At 47.1% G+C, this 15,909-nt stretch overlaps 1 protein-coding gene across 1 annotated transcript in view; it reads left to right on the top strand.

Moving 5' to 3' along the window:
• Positions 1–1,775: 1,775 nt before the first annotated feature.
• The window catches only part of LOC148182589 (uncharacterized), a 46,206-nt gene continuing 32,072 nt past the window's right edge, over positions 1,776–15,909 (top strand). Inside the window, exons 1-18 of the mRNA XM_088066720.1 lie at positions 1,776–1,899; positions 2,397–2,481; positions 2,571–2,621; positions 4,970–5,093; positions 6,445–6,636; positions 8,585–8,733; positions 9,626–9,760; positions 10,326–10,366; positions 10,444–10,584; positions 11,248–11,430; positions 11,808–11,879; positions 12,111–12,237; positions 12,449–12,588; positions 12,874–13,077; positions 13,775–13,924; positions 14,373–14,552; positions 14,721–14,837; positions 15,187–15,336. Of these exons, the coding sequence (XP_087922846.1) occupies positions 1,776–1,899; positions 2,397–2,481; positions 2,571–2,621; positions 4,970–5,093; positions 6,445–6,636; positions 8,585–8,733; positions 9,626–9,760; positions 10,326–10,366; positions 10,444–10,584; positions 11,248–11,430; positions 11,808–11,879; positions 12,111–12,237; positions 12,449–12,588; positions 12,874–13,077; positions 13,775–13,924; positions 14,373–14,552; positions 14,721–14,837; positions 15,187–15,336 (2,365 nt within the window). The remainder of the gene's footprint in view (positions 1,900–2,396; positions 2,482–2,570; positions 2,622–4,969; positions 5,094–6,444; positions 6,637–8,584; positions 8,734–9,625; positions 9,761–10,325; positions 10,367–10,443; positions 10,585–11,247; positions 11,431–11,807; positions 11,880–12,110; positions 12,238–12,448; positions 12,589–12,873; positions 13,078–13,774; positions 13,925–14,372; positions 14,553–14,720; positions 14,838–15,186; positions 15,337–15,909) is intronic.

Here is a 15,909-nt window from a genome sequence, read left to right on the forward strand (position 1 = left end):
TTCCCCTGAATTGCCCTGTTTGCTTTAGAAAGGCCTGGCTCAGGAGGAGAGCAGTCACTCCTGGGCTGAATTTGTGTTTCCTTTACTTGGGGAGGTTTTGTAATGAAATGCACTTTCTAAACATGCTAACAGCAGCCAGGGATCGTTGTTTTATTACTTATTGATCTTGTTTTAGGTTGCAAGACGAGCATCTTTTGTTTAACACTGGGATTTTAAGGATGATCACAGCTCAGGCTGCTTGTTATTCCGGCAGCTTTGCACTGAGTTTATCTCCAGCCTGCAAAACCCCTTCATCTCCCTGAATTCAAACATGGAAACAGCCTGGTTTTCCTGGAAACCCCAGGCTCTCTCCCAGCTGAGCCCCAGGCACGGTGATTATTATCTGTACTTGCATCAGAGGCTGTGTTCAGGCTGATGGGTTTGTGTTTTAACACCTCAATTCTCATCAGAGCGGCTCAGAGCACACGGGTTTAGTGCTTCCAGGACTAAATTCAGCTAATCCAACACCACCACCTCCTGGCTTTGCAGGAACTTTATTCCAGTGTGGATGAACTTCCACCAAATTTCCTCGCTGGAGGTGGAAACAGAGGTGAAATATCTTCATATGTCGGACGCTCTGACCTCAGCAGGTCATAATCCCTTTCTGACCTTAAATACGTCTCTCTTTAGGAGCTGGCTTGTGTTTGAAGTGCCCTGCTGGGTATTTCTGCCCTGCTGGAGCCAGTTTCCCAGTGCCCTGCCAGCCAGGGACACACAACCCTCTGCCAGGGCAGGACGAGGCCGCTGACTGCAGACCCTGCCCGGCAGGGAGGGCTTGCACCCAGGCTGGCCTGGCCCAGCCCGACACCGAGTGCTCAGCAGGGTAAGCCTGGATTATTTTCTGCCCACTTCGTGTCTGTGCAGTCATTTCACCTCCACACTTCTTGCTTTGAGCAGTTTTTTCTGCTTTTTTCCTGCTCGCCCTCCCCTCAGCTCACACAGCACGGAGGTGTTGCTGTCTCCGTGCACCAGGAATATTTTGGCAGCCTCCAGAGCTGTTTTCCCTTGGGTGGTGGTGCCCAAAAAACCTCCTTCAGGCTCCTGGTGGGTCTGGTCCCAAAGGGAATCACTTTGTCCTCCTGTTTTCCTCCCTGAACTCCTCCTGATGGGCAGTTTTGTGCTGCTGCTGCCTCCAAGGGTTGTTCTTTTCCTCAACAGAGGAATTATCAATCCTCCCCAGGCCAACCCAGCCCCCAGGAGCCCACAGCAGCTTCACCCCTTAGAAATCTGGGAGAGATTCCTCCCCGTTCCCAGCTGATGGGATGGGGTGCAGAGAATCAGAGCCACCTGCAAGAGCAGCTGAAAGTGTCCCTGAGAGTGGAATAGCTGGCAGATTTCAGAAGAGCACCAGGAAATCACCCCTCAGGTGCTGGTGGCTTCGTGCCCTGTGCAAGGTTTCATTGCAGTTTCTGGTAAATCAGTGTGACACAGACTGTCCTGGTGGAAAGTTCCACAAAACAGGTAAAAACAGCCAAGAATGAAGCCAGGCCACACATCCCATGGCTGTGAACCGCTTGACCTGGCTGTGAATAACCCACTTTTGGCTTCAATCACCTCACACAGCCAGCCCATTCATTTTAGTTGTGTGTTATTGGTGCTCAGCCGTGTCTCTGCCAGCCACATCATCTTTTCCCCAGCTGCTGGACCCCAATATTTTTGTAGGGCAGAGTTTGCCTTCCCCTGGCTCGCCCACCCTGTCCCAGGTGCTGTGCTGTGTTCTCAGGTACGTGTGCCCCATGGGCTCGGCCAGCCCCCGTGCCCCCAGCAATGCCTGTCCTCCAGGAACTGTTGGCAACCGCTTCGACCTCTTTGACAAGTCCCAGTGCGAGCCCTGCCCTGCAGGATTTGTCTGTGCCACAGGTACGTGGCTTTAGCACAAGGATCTGCTGAATTCTTTGGTCACCACTGTCACAGAGCCCACCTCAGCGATGGGAAATGGGAAAGAAGTTTCTCTTTAGGTTAGTTTTACTCTGTGCCTGCTGGATGAGGTAATTTTGCTCTGAATTCTCTCTTTGTGCCATCCCTGGTTGCTGTTTTAACTCCCTGACCTCGAGGCAGGCAGTTTTTACAGCTTTCCAAGGTTTTTATCTTATTTGCGGTCTCTTCACCTTCATCTCCACTCCAGATTTGGGCAGGGGCACCATGCAGGAGTTGCTGGAGTTGGTGAAAAATTGCTTTAGTAACCAATGGGGTAGAGCAGAGGCAGTAATTATTGTTATCCCATTCAAAACAGAGAAAAGGCACAAAACGAGGGGGGGGTTTAACTCAGGGTCACTCACAAAGAGCTGAAAACTCTGAGAACTGGCTGCTATGAACACGCTTTTGCTGCTCTTAAATTGCCCTTGGTGTTTCCACAGGAACTGGGGGGCAGCAGAAGCCCCCCAGCCCGTGCCCAGTTGGTCACTACTGCCCAGCTGGCAGCAGGAGCCCAGCCCAGCTCAGGTGTGCCCCGGGCACCTGGAGCAACAGGAGCAGCCTGGCCTCGGCCCAGGAGTGTTCCCCGTGCCCTGAGGGCTGGTTCTGTACGGCAGGAGCCCGTGTCCCCACCGGGAGATGCAGCTCGGGCCACTACTGCCCTCAAGGTAGGCAACTCCTCATGGCAATCAGGGAGATTTAATTAATTTTAAATTATTATTACCATTATTATTTATATCAGTAATATTATTACTATTATTACTATTATTAATATTATTTATATTATATTATATTATATTATATTATATTATATTATATTATATCGTATTATATTATATTAGATCGTATTATATTATATTATATTAGATCGTATTGTATTATATTATATTATATCGTATTATATTATATTAGATCTTATTATATTATATCATATTATATTATATTATATTATATTATATTATATTATATTATATTATATCGTATTATATTATATTATATTATATTATATTATATTACATTATATTACATTATATTACATTACATTGCATTATATTACATTACATTATATCATATTATTATTATAATTAATTATATTATATTATATTATATTATATTATATTACATTATATTACATTATATTACATTACATTGCATTATATTACATTACATTATATCATATTATTATTATAATTAATTATATTATATTATATTATATTTATTATATTATTAATTATTATTATTATAATAAATTTATTTATTATTATTTAATGATTTATAGTAATGTATTATTTATTTATTTATATTCATTATAGATATTTAATGTATTATATATTATTGTATATGTATACAATATATATGTATATATACAATATATGTATATATTGTATATGTATATTGTATATTGTATATTGTATATGTAATGTATTATGTATTATATATTATTATTATATTATTTATAATTATTTTATTATTACTACATTAATGATTATATTTTAATTATTTTTATTTATCATATATAAATATACAACTCCATAATATATTATATATATTTATATTTTTAATATTTTTAAAATTATTATTATTAAACTAACTAATTAATTGATTGATTGATTTTTTACTCATTTTTCTGCCACACACTGACTTTTTCAGCCAGTTACTGGCTTTATTTTTTGCACTGTGGACAGCAGACCATCCCTTAAAATAATTAAAATAGTTAAAATATTTAAAAATAAGTAAGTTTAAGTTAAAATACTTTAAAAACTTAATATAGTGTAGTCACTATTTTATATTCTTTGAACAAAGCATGTTTGTCCCATTATTTTTTTCCCCCACACTTAATTTGCAAAGAATTAAAATGCCCAATCAAGCAGCTGGTACAAGCAACCATTCTAATTTGAATCTTCCTGCACAGCTTCTGAGATTGCTGCTAAATGCTGATTCTTTGTTGTTATCAGAGCTGCGAGCAGTGATTTTTTTTAAATATGTATTTACAAGTAAAAAAATTGTAATTGTAAAATTACAATTGTAAAATTAAATTGTAAAAATTAATTGTACTTGTAAAAGATTAATACCCGCAAAAAAAAAAAAAACCAAAAACCCTTCCTGCCTTCTGTGTTTGAAGCTGCATTAAGATTTGGGTGTTTCTCTGCTCTCTCTCTGAAAGGCAGCTGGAGGAGCACGCAGTTCCCCTGCCCTGCAGGAACCTACAGCAGCAGGATGGCCAGGGGCAGGCTGCAGGATTGCTCTGCCTGTCCTTCCGGAGCCTTCTGCCCCCCTGGCACCTCCAAACCTCTGCTGTGCCCACTGTAAGTGCAGGGCGATGCTGTGGGGTGTGCAGGTACAAGGGGAGATGGCTCTTTGTGGCATTTCATGGCTCTTCTGCTTTTAATTCTTATTTTCTGGAGGTGACTGTCACCTCGCGTGTTACCGGGTGGTCCAGGCAAGTTTTGTCAGAATTGGGTGGGTTTTGCTGCAGAAACAGCACATTTCCTCTGATCAGAGCACCAGGAATTTGGGATAGAGGTGTGCTGTTGATGCCTCAGGATTTCAGCTTTTCTGTTTCTCTCACATCTGTAATCCTGCCGTTCCTCAGTGTGTGACTCCAAACTCCACACACACTGGGAGCTGCTGCTTCCCCACTTTGGGCAGACACAACAATTCCTCTCCAGGCCTGGCAATCAAGGACACCTCACTGCCTCAGGGCCCAGAGATGGAAACAAAAGGGAGTTGGGGGCAGCAAACTTGGGGGAAATTCCTTCATTCCCTGCAGCTGGAATTGGGAGATGAACCCCCAATGTGCAAATGGACCAAACTTACAAAAGTCTCAAAACCTGTTACCTGTGGGGGCTTTATCTGCCCTAAATGTACCTGAAGCCCTTCAATAAATAGAACTGCTTTTTATTCCCTTCATTTTTATCTGGCCTCTGTTTTTAGGTAGCCCAAAAAGGCATCAGTGCATTTCCTTTTTTGCCTGGATGCTGTCTGGGAGTCTCTGTGTGTTGTGTTTTCTCCTCAGAGGATCCTTTCGCTCGGCCCCTGGAGCAGAGGTGGCTGCAGACTGCACCCCCTGTCCTGGGGGACACCACTGCCCCGAGCTGGGCACGGTCACCCCTCGAGCTTGTGGGGCTGGCAACTTCTCAGTACGTAACAATCCTTTTATCCTGTCTGCCCTCCTGGATTTGGGCACAAGGGGAGCTCCCAGGGGAGGCTGAGGCTGTGAGTGCCCCGAGGGAGGCACTGCGATGAGCCCAGCTCCTGCAGTGATCAGGCTGGGAATTTGGGAATTTGGGAATTTGGAGTGGCTGTGTGCAGAGCTTTAAACACCACTGGCCACTGGTACTGGTTCTACAAGGGGTATTCCACCTGCTATCCTATTCCTGTTCCTATTTCTATTCCATTTCTATTTCTATTTCTATTTCTATTCCATTTCTATTCCATTTCTATTTCTATTTCTATTCCATTTCTATTCCATTTCTATTTCTATTTCTATTCTATTCTATTTCTATTCTATTCTATTCTATTCTATTCTATTCTATTCTATTCTATTCCATTCCATTCCATTCCATTCCTATTCCATTCCATTCCTATTGCTATTGCTATAGCTAAACTGCTATTCCAGAGGCTGGGAATGTTCCTATAGCAGGTTTGGGGCTGCTCCAGACACAAAAAGCATCTCCCAGGGGTGAAATCCTGCTGCTGTTCCCAGAGGCTATCCCTGCTCACCTGTCCTATGCCTTCTGGGTGGAAACCTCAGGTTTTCGTGGCACATCTGGCCCTGGCAGGGAGCAGGCAGCTCAAAAGGAGCTGTTGGTTGGCACTGGGATTAAACTCTCAGGTGGCCTGGGGAGGGAAAGCAGAAGGACACAGTGATGACACAACCATTTCCACAAATAGCTGCCAAGCTTTGATTCATATTTATCTGCCCCACACCTCTAATTAATTGCTGTACTGATAATTGCCACTGATGGTGACAAATTTCTGTTGAAGGACCTGCCCTGACCATCATCTGCCCTGGCCAGTTTTCATCCCTGCAAAAATCTGGGAGCCACCACTGGAAGCTTCCACTGAGACTGGAGAGGAGATAAATTACAAATGGAGATTTATACGTAGCAAATAGACCCTGATTATTCCTCGTTTGCACTTGGAGTTAGGTGTAACAAGGAAAGATGAGGGAATATTTCTGTATTTCCCCTGCTCCTGCTGGCAGGATTCCCTGTTCTGAGTTTGTGTGGATAATCCACAGGTGCAACAGGGCGGATTTCTGGAGCACAGGTTTCCTTTTTGCAGGCTCTGAGCTGCACCCTGATTGCAGTCAGGGCTTGGGGGCAGGTTGGAACTGGGAGGGGTTCTGTTCCCGTGGCACTCCTGAGCACAACAGGAGATGTTTTCCACAAGAGGCTGCGCTCACAGCCTCGGTTTGGGGTCACCACGGCTGTCCCCAGGTGCAGGGGACGGTTCAGGGCACTGACACTGGACCCTTTCCCATTCCAGGAGCCGGGCTCAGCCTCCTGCTCACCCTGCAGGGTTGGGCACTTCTGTGCCGGCGAGAACACCAGCCTGGAGGTGATGCTGCTGGCCATGGTGTGCCCAGCAGGGCTCCTGTGCCCGCGGGGACAGGCAGATGTCCCAGATGCCACCACCAACGCCTGCCCTCAGGGACACTTCTGTCCCCAGGGAGATGCTGTGAGTGACTTTGCTCTGGGGACTCCCATTCTCTCTGACTGGGATCACTGCTGTGGAAAAAACCTTCCCTGACGATGTTTGTTACTGATTTCTGCACTCTGTGTGTGTTCACAGATCTTGGCAGTATTTGCCCCACATAAAAGGGTTAATAATATAATAATATATAATAATATAATGATATCAGTATAGCACTTTCTGTACACAGTTATTCAGAGTGGTTTTCACAGCTTTATCTGCTGTACTTTGTGAGCTGCAGGACTCATTTTAGGGTGTCCAAGACCCCTTTTTCTATTTCATTTCCAGGCTCAGCCTTGCCCCAATGGCACCTATGGTGAGCACAGGGGGCTGAGCAGCGCTGCTGGATGCTCACCCTGCCCTGCAGGGAAGTTCTGCTACTCTGATGGGACAGAGCCTTCAGGAATTCCTCACCCTGTAAGTACATCCCAGCTTCTCCCAAATTTTTACCCCAAAATTCTTTCCCCAGGCTGCATCTGTTAATGGAGCCAGCTTTGTGCTTTGTGCATGTTTCCTGTCTTTATTTTGCCTTCTGCCTGTCAGTGCAGGCTGAGAAAGACAGTTCAAAGGTGAAGAATTTCTGCTGCTCCTCTTCTAATGAGTTTTGGGATTTTTCATTGCAACTGTTTTGTCTCAGGGAAGAATGAACTCGTCAAACATTAATAGCTGTTCAAAATAAATTTAAAAAAAATAAATAAATGCAGATGGATTCTCTTCTGCATGGATGAATCCGTGGTTTTATTGAAGAGTGAGGTGATAACTCTGTCCCAGTTACAGCTTTCATCCAAGTGTGGAAGAGCATCTTCCTCACAACTCTACAGGGAAACTTGCAGGGCTTGTCTCAATGCCAAGGTTTTACCCTAAACCCACCTTGCTTACGGTAACTATCCCACATGGTCAGAATTTTACTGGTAAATTCCCTTTCTTCCCTTCTTTCCCACCCCATTTGCTTGCAGTGAAGAAACAGTGGGTTATTCAAACTGCAGGTGAGGCTGAACAGATTCCTCTGGACAGAAAACAGCTGAGCCTGAGTGTGTGTTTTGTTCCCAGACAGGGGATTGTCCAGCTGGCTACCTGTGTCCTCCAGGCACTGGATTCCCCTTCTCCTTCCCCTGCAAGCCAGGGAGCTTCTGGGATAACTCCAGCACGGAGGGAGAAGGGGTTTGCAAGCCAAGCCCAGCCGGGCACTTCTGTGACTCCCCTGCCCTGACAGAGCCCAAGCCCTGCCCAGCAGTGAGTGGTTTTCCTTGCTTTCCTGGGAGAACCTGCTCTGGGGGATTTATTTAATAGAAAAGCCTTGACTGTATAAATCTGGCTTTGTTTTGTAGGGTTTTTACTGCGCTGAAGGCAGCTCCAAGCCCGAGCCCTGCCCAGAGGGGACATTTGGTGACAGGCAGGGGCTGTCCAGCCCCTCGGGGTGCAGCCCCTGTGCTCGGGGTTCCTACTGTGCTGCCCCAGGACAGACTGGCCCAAGTGGGCCTTGTGAGGCTGGATTTTACTGCCAGGGCAGGGCTCTGACTCCAGTAAGTCCCACTGAGGAGTTTTGCTCCTCCTTTTATAACTGTGCTCCCCTGTGTTGTTTTGTTTTCCCCACTGTGGTGACTTCTTTAAGCCAGTGATTTGGACAGACACAATTTTGTGCACAAGGACCCTCAAAGGGAGTGTGGCCATGTCATATTTTTCCCCTCTCAACACTGACACCCTCTTAACTAAAAGATCACCATTGATCTTTTAAAAAAATAAAAGTCCATTGGGTGTGAAATCAGTGTAAAATTTAATCCCTATTCATTCTCTTTGAATTTCCTTAAGTCAGTGTTTTCTGCATAAGAGCATGTCCCTATTATTTTTTCTTTATTATCTACATCATTTTAATGCCTTAAATATTTTAACCTGATTTTCTCCCTTTTTTAAATGATCCTTTTCCCATTTTCAGTGGCCCACGGACGGTGTGACAGGAGATGTGTGTCCTGCTGGGTCCTACTGCCCACCTGGCTCTGCCTTCCCCATCCCCTGCCCTGCAGGGACCTTCAGCAACGTCAGTGGGCTGAGGAACCTCCAGGAATGTTTGGATTGCCCACCTGGGTGAGCGTCCTCCAGCTCTGGAAGCAAACAGGAGCCAGGGCTCTCAAATTCCAGGACATTTTTTGCATTGGGATTGTGCTAACTAGTGGTGGGAAAAAAAAAAAAAGGGAATTATTGCTACCCAAAATTTTATTTTTTTCAACTTAGCTTGTATTGTGATGGGACAAACAACCAAGCCCCCTCAGGACCTTGTGAACCAGGTTACTTCTGCACAGGAGGGGCCAAAAATGCTCTCCAGCACGTGGTGATGGAGGGACGTTATTCCTTAGCAGGAGCTTTCAAACCCGAGCTGTGTCCCCTCGGCACCTTCCAGCCCGTGAGTACCTCAGGCTTCCAACCTGGGGGGGTGGCAGAGCCCTTAGAAACTGGAAAAATGCGTGAGTAGAAATTCCTGAGGTGTTTGGAAGATGTCAGCTTGAAAAAAGGGGGTTTGGGGAATTCCTGCTAATTTGGGTAATCACCACCTGCTTTGCCTTTACCCTGCAACAGAAGAAGAACCAAAAGGTTTTGGGTGAAGACACCAGATCCATCAGTCCAGGGCTGTTGCCTACAGCTCATTTGGCAGTTTTTGTTAAGTTTTCTTGCACAGCACAAATTTGGGAGGGCTGCTGAGCCTTTGGCATGGCAGGGATGAATTAACTTGTGCATTTCCCTCACTTTTGTGTTTGATCAGGGCTGTGCCTGCTTTAGGGGTGCAGGTACCCCAAATTTGTTGCTTTTGGACTGCAGGTCGTTGTTTATTTTTGATTATTTTTTAATTACAGTGTTTATTTTGCAGCAGGGACTCCCTGGGAGCTGGCAGAATGCACAAAGTTTATTTATTTGTTTATTTATTTATCCTCATGGTAAGCAGCAATACCCCACCCCTGCCAGGCTCTGTGTTCTCTTTCAGGGCCGTGCTCAGTCTCTTTGTAGGGACTGTCCTGAGGGGACTTTCTGCAGTGAGCCAGGCCTGGCTGTCCCCCAGGATTGTCCCAAAGGCCATTTCTGCCCGCCTGGCAGCTCCCTGCCTCTCCCGTGTCCCGCGGTAAGCGCCACACGCGGATTTGTTTCAGGAGGGCTCCCATCCCTGGGCAGGGAGATGCAGTGGCTGTGTCTGTGCAGGGAAGGTACTCGGATGTGCAGAGGGCAGGTTCCTGCAAAGCCTGCCCTGCAGGGATGTTCTGCAGCAGGGCTGGACTGCCTGAGCCAGAGGGGCACTGCCAGCCTGGATATTACTGCAGCCAAGGCTCCAGCACCTCCTCACCCGTGAGTGATGAACATTTTACACTGCTCAGGGCCTTCTAGCTCTGCCAAAGCTTTCACAAACCATAATAAATTTATTTATTTAATAATTTTTCATAATAAATAACTTTAAAATAATTTTAAAATTTAAAAAATTAATAATTTTTAATAATAAATTTCTTGAAATTTAATTTCGATTCCCTTCAGGTGGGGCTTCCATTCGGAGATCTTTGCCCACGAGGACATTATTGCCCAGCTGGCACAGGGCACCCCAAAGAGATGCCGTGTCCTGCTGGCACCTGGAATGGCCAGAGAGGAGCCCCAGATGTCACCTGGTGCCTGCCCTGTGCCCCTGGGTTTTTCTGCAGCGTGTCTGGCCAAGATGCTCCCGGGGGACTTTGTGCACGAGGTGAGAAAAGAACTCGTGCAGCTTCTTAGAAATCGGTTTTGACTTGGGGGAAGAACTGCAATGTTCTCTGTTTTAAGGCTATTACTGCACGGGGAGCAGCAAGACTGCAAAGCCAGAGGATGGTGTCACTGGAGATCTCTGTCCTCGAGGACATTTCTGCCCTGCAGGCTCAGCAGCTCCTTCCCCCTGCCCCAGCGGGGAATACAGCAATGCAGCAGGTGAGGAGCTGCAGAAATGCAGCAGGTGAGGAACTGCAGAAATGCAGCAGGTGAGGAACTGCAGAAATGCAGCAGGTGAGGAACTGCAGAAATGCAGCAGGTGAGGAGCTGCAGAAATGCAGCAGGTCAGGAACTGCAGAAACTTAACAGGTCAGGAGCTACAACTCCAGTGTGACTGAAGGAAGATGGAAACACCGCTCGTAGCTTTTGTCTGTGTCCAAGAAGGCCCTGACAGCTGCTGGCCACTGGGAATATTCAATATTTCAGGGAGAGAAAGGGATGGAGCAGGGATGTTTTGTTGTTTTTCCCGTGGTGTCACATGAGGAATACATTTTCCCCTGCAGCAGCTCGTGTGTTTCCAGGTTTGTGGCAGTGCCAGTGCACCGAGGGCTGGCAGCAGTTTCCAGCTTTCCCTCTGTTCTGCCTGCCACCTGATGGGGACATGTGGAGGTGACTCTGGTTGGTAGAGTGGGGTTTGCTGAACCAAATGCTCCTCGGAGAAATCCATATTTGAGGCCAGTTACTGCGGGAGAGCTTAAAAAATAGCTTTATTTCAATTTCTGCCTCTTTCAGTGCACAACCAGGCAGAGGGAGGTTGTGCATGTGGTATTTCCCTTCCATTTCATTCCACGCTTCCTTTTAATTCCTATTTTTCCCTCGCAGGTCAGGACAAATGCCTTCCTTGTCCTGCTGGGTTTCACTGTTCAAAGGGGCTCCTGCACCGCTGCCCTCCTGGCTTCTACTGCCCTCAGAAAACCGGGACCACTTTTTATCCTTGTCCTCCTGGCACTTACAGCCCCTCCTACGGCCTGAGCCAGGCTGAGAGGTGCCAGCAGTGCCCTGCAGGTGAGGGAATGCTCTCCTGGGAGCTGTCTGAGAGGGTGATGATCTTTCTGCAGCTCTCTCTTCCCCATCCTCTGATGTGTTTTGGCCTCCAGGAAATGCAAATGTAAAAATCCAGTCAGAAGAGGATCCTGGTCCCGCTGGTGGTGTCCCCACAGGTTTCTGGGGGCTCTTTGGTTCCCACTCAGGGTTTTCCAGCGGAGTATGAGCTGAGTTAGGATGGGGATCTGTCCCAGTTGTGCTGATGCTGAGGGATTTGATTTCTCAAAGTCTTTCCTTTGCCTTCCAAACAGTGCATGCACCACAGCAGCTCTCCTGATTTGTTTTGGGGTTTTTTTCTCCCAGTTTGCTGATTCTCTTTCCCCTCTGTGGTCCTCCAGGAATGTTCTGTGAAGAATGGGGATTATCCTCTCCCAGTGGTCCCTGCTGGCCAGGATTCTTCTGCACAGCAGGTACAGAATTTAGGATTCAGAGGGCAGAAAAAGTGAAAAGGTGGGGAGCTGTGGCCCTTATGATCCTTGCCATTATTTATTCCATTCCACTACGGATTTCTGGCTTTACCTACAATCAGCTCCTCTCTTCTTTCACCTATGGAAATGGTTCTTCAGCCACAGGGAGCAAACTGCCCTATGAGAAACAACCCAAATAATTCAGGACACTTTTGCTTTATCTTCTTCATGCAGGAGCAAGCGTCCCAAACCCCAGTGGAGCCACAAACACGAGCAGTGGTGGCCCCTGCCCGCCTGGCCACTTCTGCCCAGCTGGCACCAGCATCCCCCAGCCATGCCCCGTGGGCTCTTACTCAGACAGGTGAATCTCTGTGGATCTTCTGATGCTCATTTTTATTTTCTTCTCATTTTTGTTTATCCATCAGTCCTCTAAGCAATGAAGTGCAGCTCAGTGAGGCTCATTAGACACATCCTTGCATCAATCAGGAAAGTTTTGTGGTTGCTTTCACTTCTCCAGGCTGACATCCCCGTGCTGAGTTTAGGACTCACTGAAACCCTTCTGTCCCTCTCAGGCTCCACAACGGGCAGGATTCCAGCTGCACAGAGTGTCCACCTGGCTGGTTCTGTGGCTCCCCTGGCCTCACAGCCCCCTCAGGACCCTGCTCACCTGGGTACTTCTGCCAGCCTGGGGCTTCCTCACCGTCACCGTCCGGTGAGCAGCACTGGCTGAAACGGGGTTTTAACAGCAGGAAAATTTAAAAATGCCACTTTTTCTCCCAGTATTCCTGGCCCTGCCTCCTGTCAGTCACCCAGATCCCTGTGTGAACTTCCTTTGAGGGGTTTGTGCCACACAGGCCGGTGTTAGGCAGGGAAATGCCCGCACTGAGCACTGGGGCAGTCACGGCTGGAATGGGCACAGCCACTGTCATTTGATTGTCTCAGGAATAATCATTTCCAGGGGAGATTTCCAACCCCCTGCTCCTCCTGTCTGTCCCAGGTGTGTGGGAGAAAGGAGGTCCTTGCCCTGTGAGCCACTTCTGCCCAGAAGGGACCAGCTCTCCCTTGCCTTGCCGTGCAGGGACCTACAACAACCTCTCCAGACAAGCTGCCTGCTTCCCCTGTGCTGCAGGCTTCTTCTGCCCACAAAACACCACCAGCTACAGCACAAACCCCTGCCCAGCTGGCTTTTACTGCCCCAAAGGTGAGGTGGGCTCAGGGAACCCTGAGCAATGCTTTGGCCAGGCTGAAACATCCTCCTTAAAGACAAGAAATTATCTTTGTGGACAAAATAAGTGTACTTCACAGCAAAATACCCCAAAAATATTTTTGTTTACATGTTTGAGTGTCTTTTTTTTTTTGTTTAAGTGTGTTTTCTGACATGTTTAAGTGCCAGCCTGCTTGTTCAGAGAAAAAAAAAAACAAAAAAAAACCCAAAAAACAAACCAAAACAATATTTAAGCTGTAGATAAGCTAAATATTTAATATTAATAATATTAAATATTATTAATTATTAATAATAATATTAAATATTATTAGCATTATATGTTTTAATATTATATTACTAATTATTAATAATATTTAATATTATTAATATTTAGGCTGTAGATAAGCTTAATATTTAATATTATTAATATTAATATCATTGATTATTATAATATTATTTTTATTATTGATATTAAATATTATTAATTATTATTTATATTTAATATTATTAATGTTTAAGCTGTAATAACAACTTCACAAATTAAACAGAACCCAAACACAATTTTGGCCATGAAGGGCTGTGGGGATCAGCAGTGGGACAAACTGGCAAGGAGGACATGAAGGGATGCAGCAGGATTCAGAGCCAGGATCGTGTTTATATTCCATGGAAGGTTCCTGCCCTCTTTATCCCACAGGCACCAGGTTTGCCACTGAATTTCCGTGTCCCAGGGGCTACTACAACCCCGACCCCATGAGCCAGAGCTTGGACAGCTGCCTGCCCTGCCCACCTGGGCACTACTGCGGCAAGGAGGGGCTGACAGCTGCCTCAGGCAGGTGTGACCCAGGTGAGTGTGAGGCTGCTGGGGGTGCCAGCTGATTCTCTGGGGTGATGCTTTCACCCTGGAGCTTTCACCACAGCCCTTCCAGTGTGTTTGCTGGGTCCTCTGTAAGCATCCAGTGGGGCTGGACTCTCCTCTGCTGCTCAGGTGGGCCCCAGGGTGACAGGGCTCTGCCTCCTGAGCCTGCTCAGGCTGAGCCCTGTGACCACAGAGCTAAAGTTTGGAATCTGATGTTGCAAGATCCCTTTGTTAATGTGGTATTTATAGTATTAAATTGGATGTGGTGTTGCACAGGAAATTATGGCCTGGTGCTGGTAAATTTGGTGGGTTGAACCTGTCCCACACCCCGTGCTCTGCCCACATCACACCCAAAGCCACCCCAGCTGGTGTCTTTGGGATGTTTTTTGGGGCTCTGTCACTGCCAGAGCTCCTCAGTCTCGTTTCCTGTTCCCAGGCTGGTTTTGCATCTCAGCAGCCTGGACCTCGCAGCCGTTTGACCTGGACAACTACACCAGTGCCAACTGCCTGTGCCCGGCCACTGCCACCGGGGGCAAGTGCACAGCTGGCTTTTATTGTCCCCAGGGAAGCCCAGAGCCTCTTCCTTGTCCCCCAGGGCTCTTCTGCAATGCCTCAGGTTGGTGTCTGTGGGGAAGAGGAGTTTTGAGGGGATATTCCTGGGGATGCAGCAGTGTTTGCCAGATGCCCGTGGTGTCTCCCAGAGGGGGGCTGTGAGCAGTTGTTTTCCCTGCTTTTCCCCCTTTGTCTCAGTGCTCTGAGTGGCAGCATCCTCTCTGTCTCACAGGGCTGCCTGTCCCCAGTGGGGAATGTGCTGCTGGCTTTTACTGTGCAGGGGGAGCTGCTGGCCCCAAACCCACGGACGGTGTCACCGGGAACATCTGCCCAGCGGGCTCTTACTGCAGTGGGTATCCACATTTCATGGCACACAGCACCTGAAACGCCCCCAGGGTGTGGCAGCCAACTGGCTGGGGCCTGTCCATGGTGCCAAAGCCCCAGATTCTTCCCCTAATTCTTCCCCTTCCTCTCAAAGTGCGAGGTGACGTCTCTGTCTCAATATCTGGACTTTAACTGGCTTTGCCTGTGGGTAAAATGAAGCCAATAATTTCTGTCCCACTCCCTTGTAGCACTGTTGTGTCTGTGAGTGGAAAAAAAGATTTCCCTGCTGCAGTTTTGTGCTCATCCAACCCCCAAGTGTAGCCATCTCATTCATTCTTTCATTTTGCATTTCTCTCTTGCTTCTCCTCTTGCAGCTGCAGCAGCAGCAGCGCCCCAGCTCTGCCCAGCAGGCTCCTTCTCCAGCCTGCCAGGGAGGAGAGCAATTTCTGAGTGCCAGCCCTGCCCCTCTGGCTTCTACTGTGAGGAACCTGGCCTCAGTGCCCCCACTGGGGAGTGCTGGGAAGGTGAGTGGGGAGTGAAGTGTCCTGCAGGCTGTCACAGTCCCTGGGGATGTGCTCAAAGGACTGTGGGTGACAAATTCACAACAAATGTCTTTCGGTGAGCCACTGTCTGGAGTGGCAAAGCCATTTCCCTGCTGGGAGATCTGACAGGAGCCAGAGGTGCTGCACATCCAGAAAATGGGAGTTGTGTTTCACAGGATCCAAATGTTGCTCTGTGCTTCCCTCAGACAAGAGATGGCAGCTTGTTGTTGTTTTCTTTTGAGCCTTCCCATGATCAAAGCTCTGCTGCCTACCTGGTTTCTTCTCTGTACTGGAGGAGAGCATTTTCTGTCTCTCTCTGAAAAGCCCATTAGAGGTAAAAGCAGCTCAGATGTGAAAACAGAAGCAGCAACATCTGTGTATTCCGAGCAATTTGAGCACTGACAGGGAAAAACTCTGATGTTCAGAGGGAAAACTTTACTTGAAATGCTTCAGTGACTGCAGGGAAACAGAGAGATCAATGTTGGGTCATCAGGTGTTTTCCTGTGTCAGCTCTAAGTCTTGTCCTGGTTGTTGGGGACCACTGGGTGTTAAATT

Source organism: Pseudopodoces humilis, chromosome 25 (genome assembly GCF_049639895.1).
Source record: "Pseudopodoces humilis isolate 2021_Gansu_Grassland_sample_001 chromosome 25, ASM4963989v1, whole genome shotgun sequence".
Classification (NCBI taxonomy): Eukaryota; Metazoa; Chordata; class Aves; order Passeriformes; family Paridae; genus Pseudopodoces; species Pseudopodoces humilis.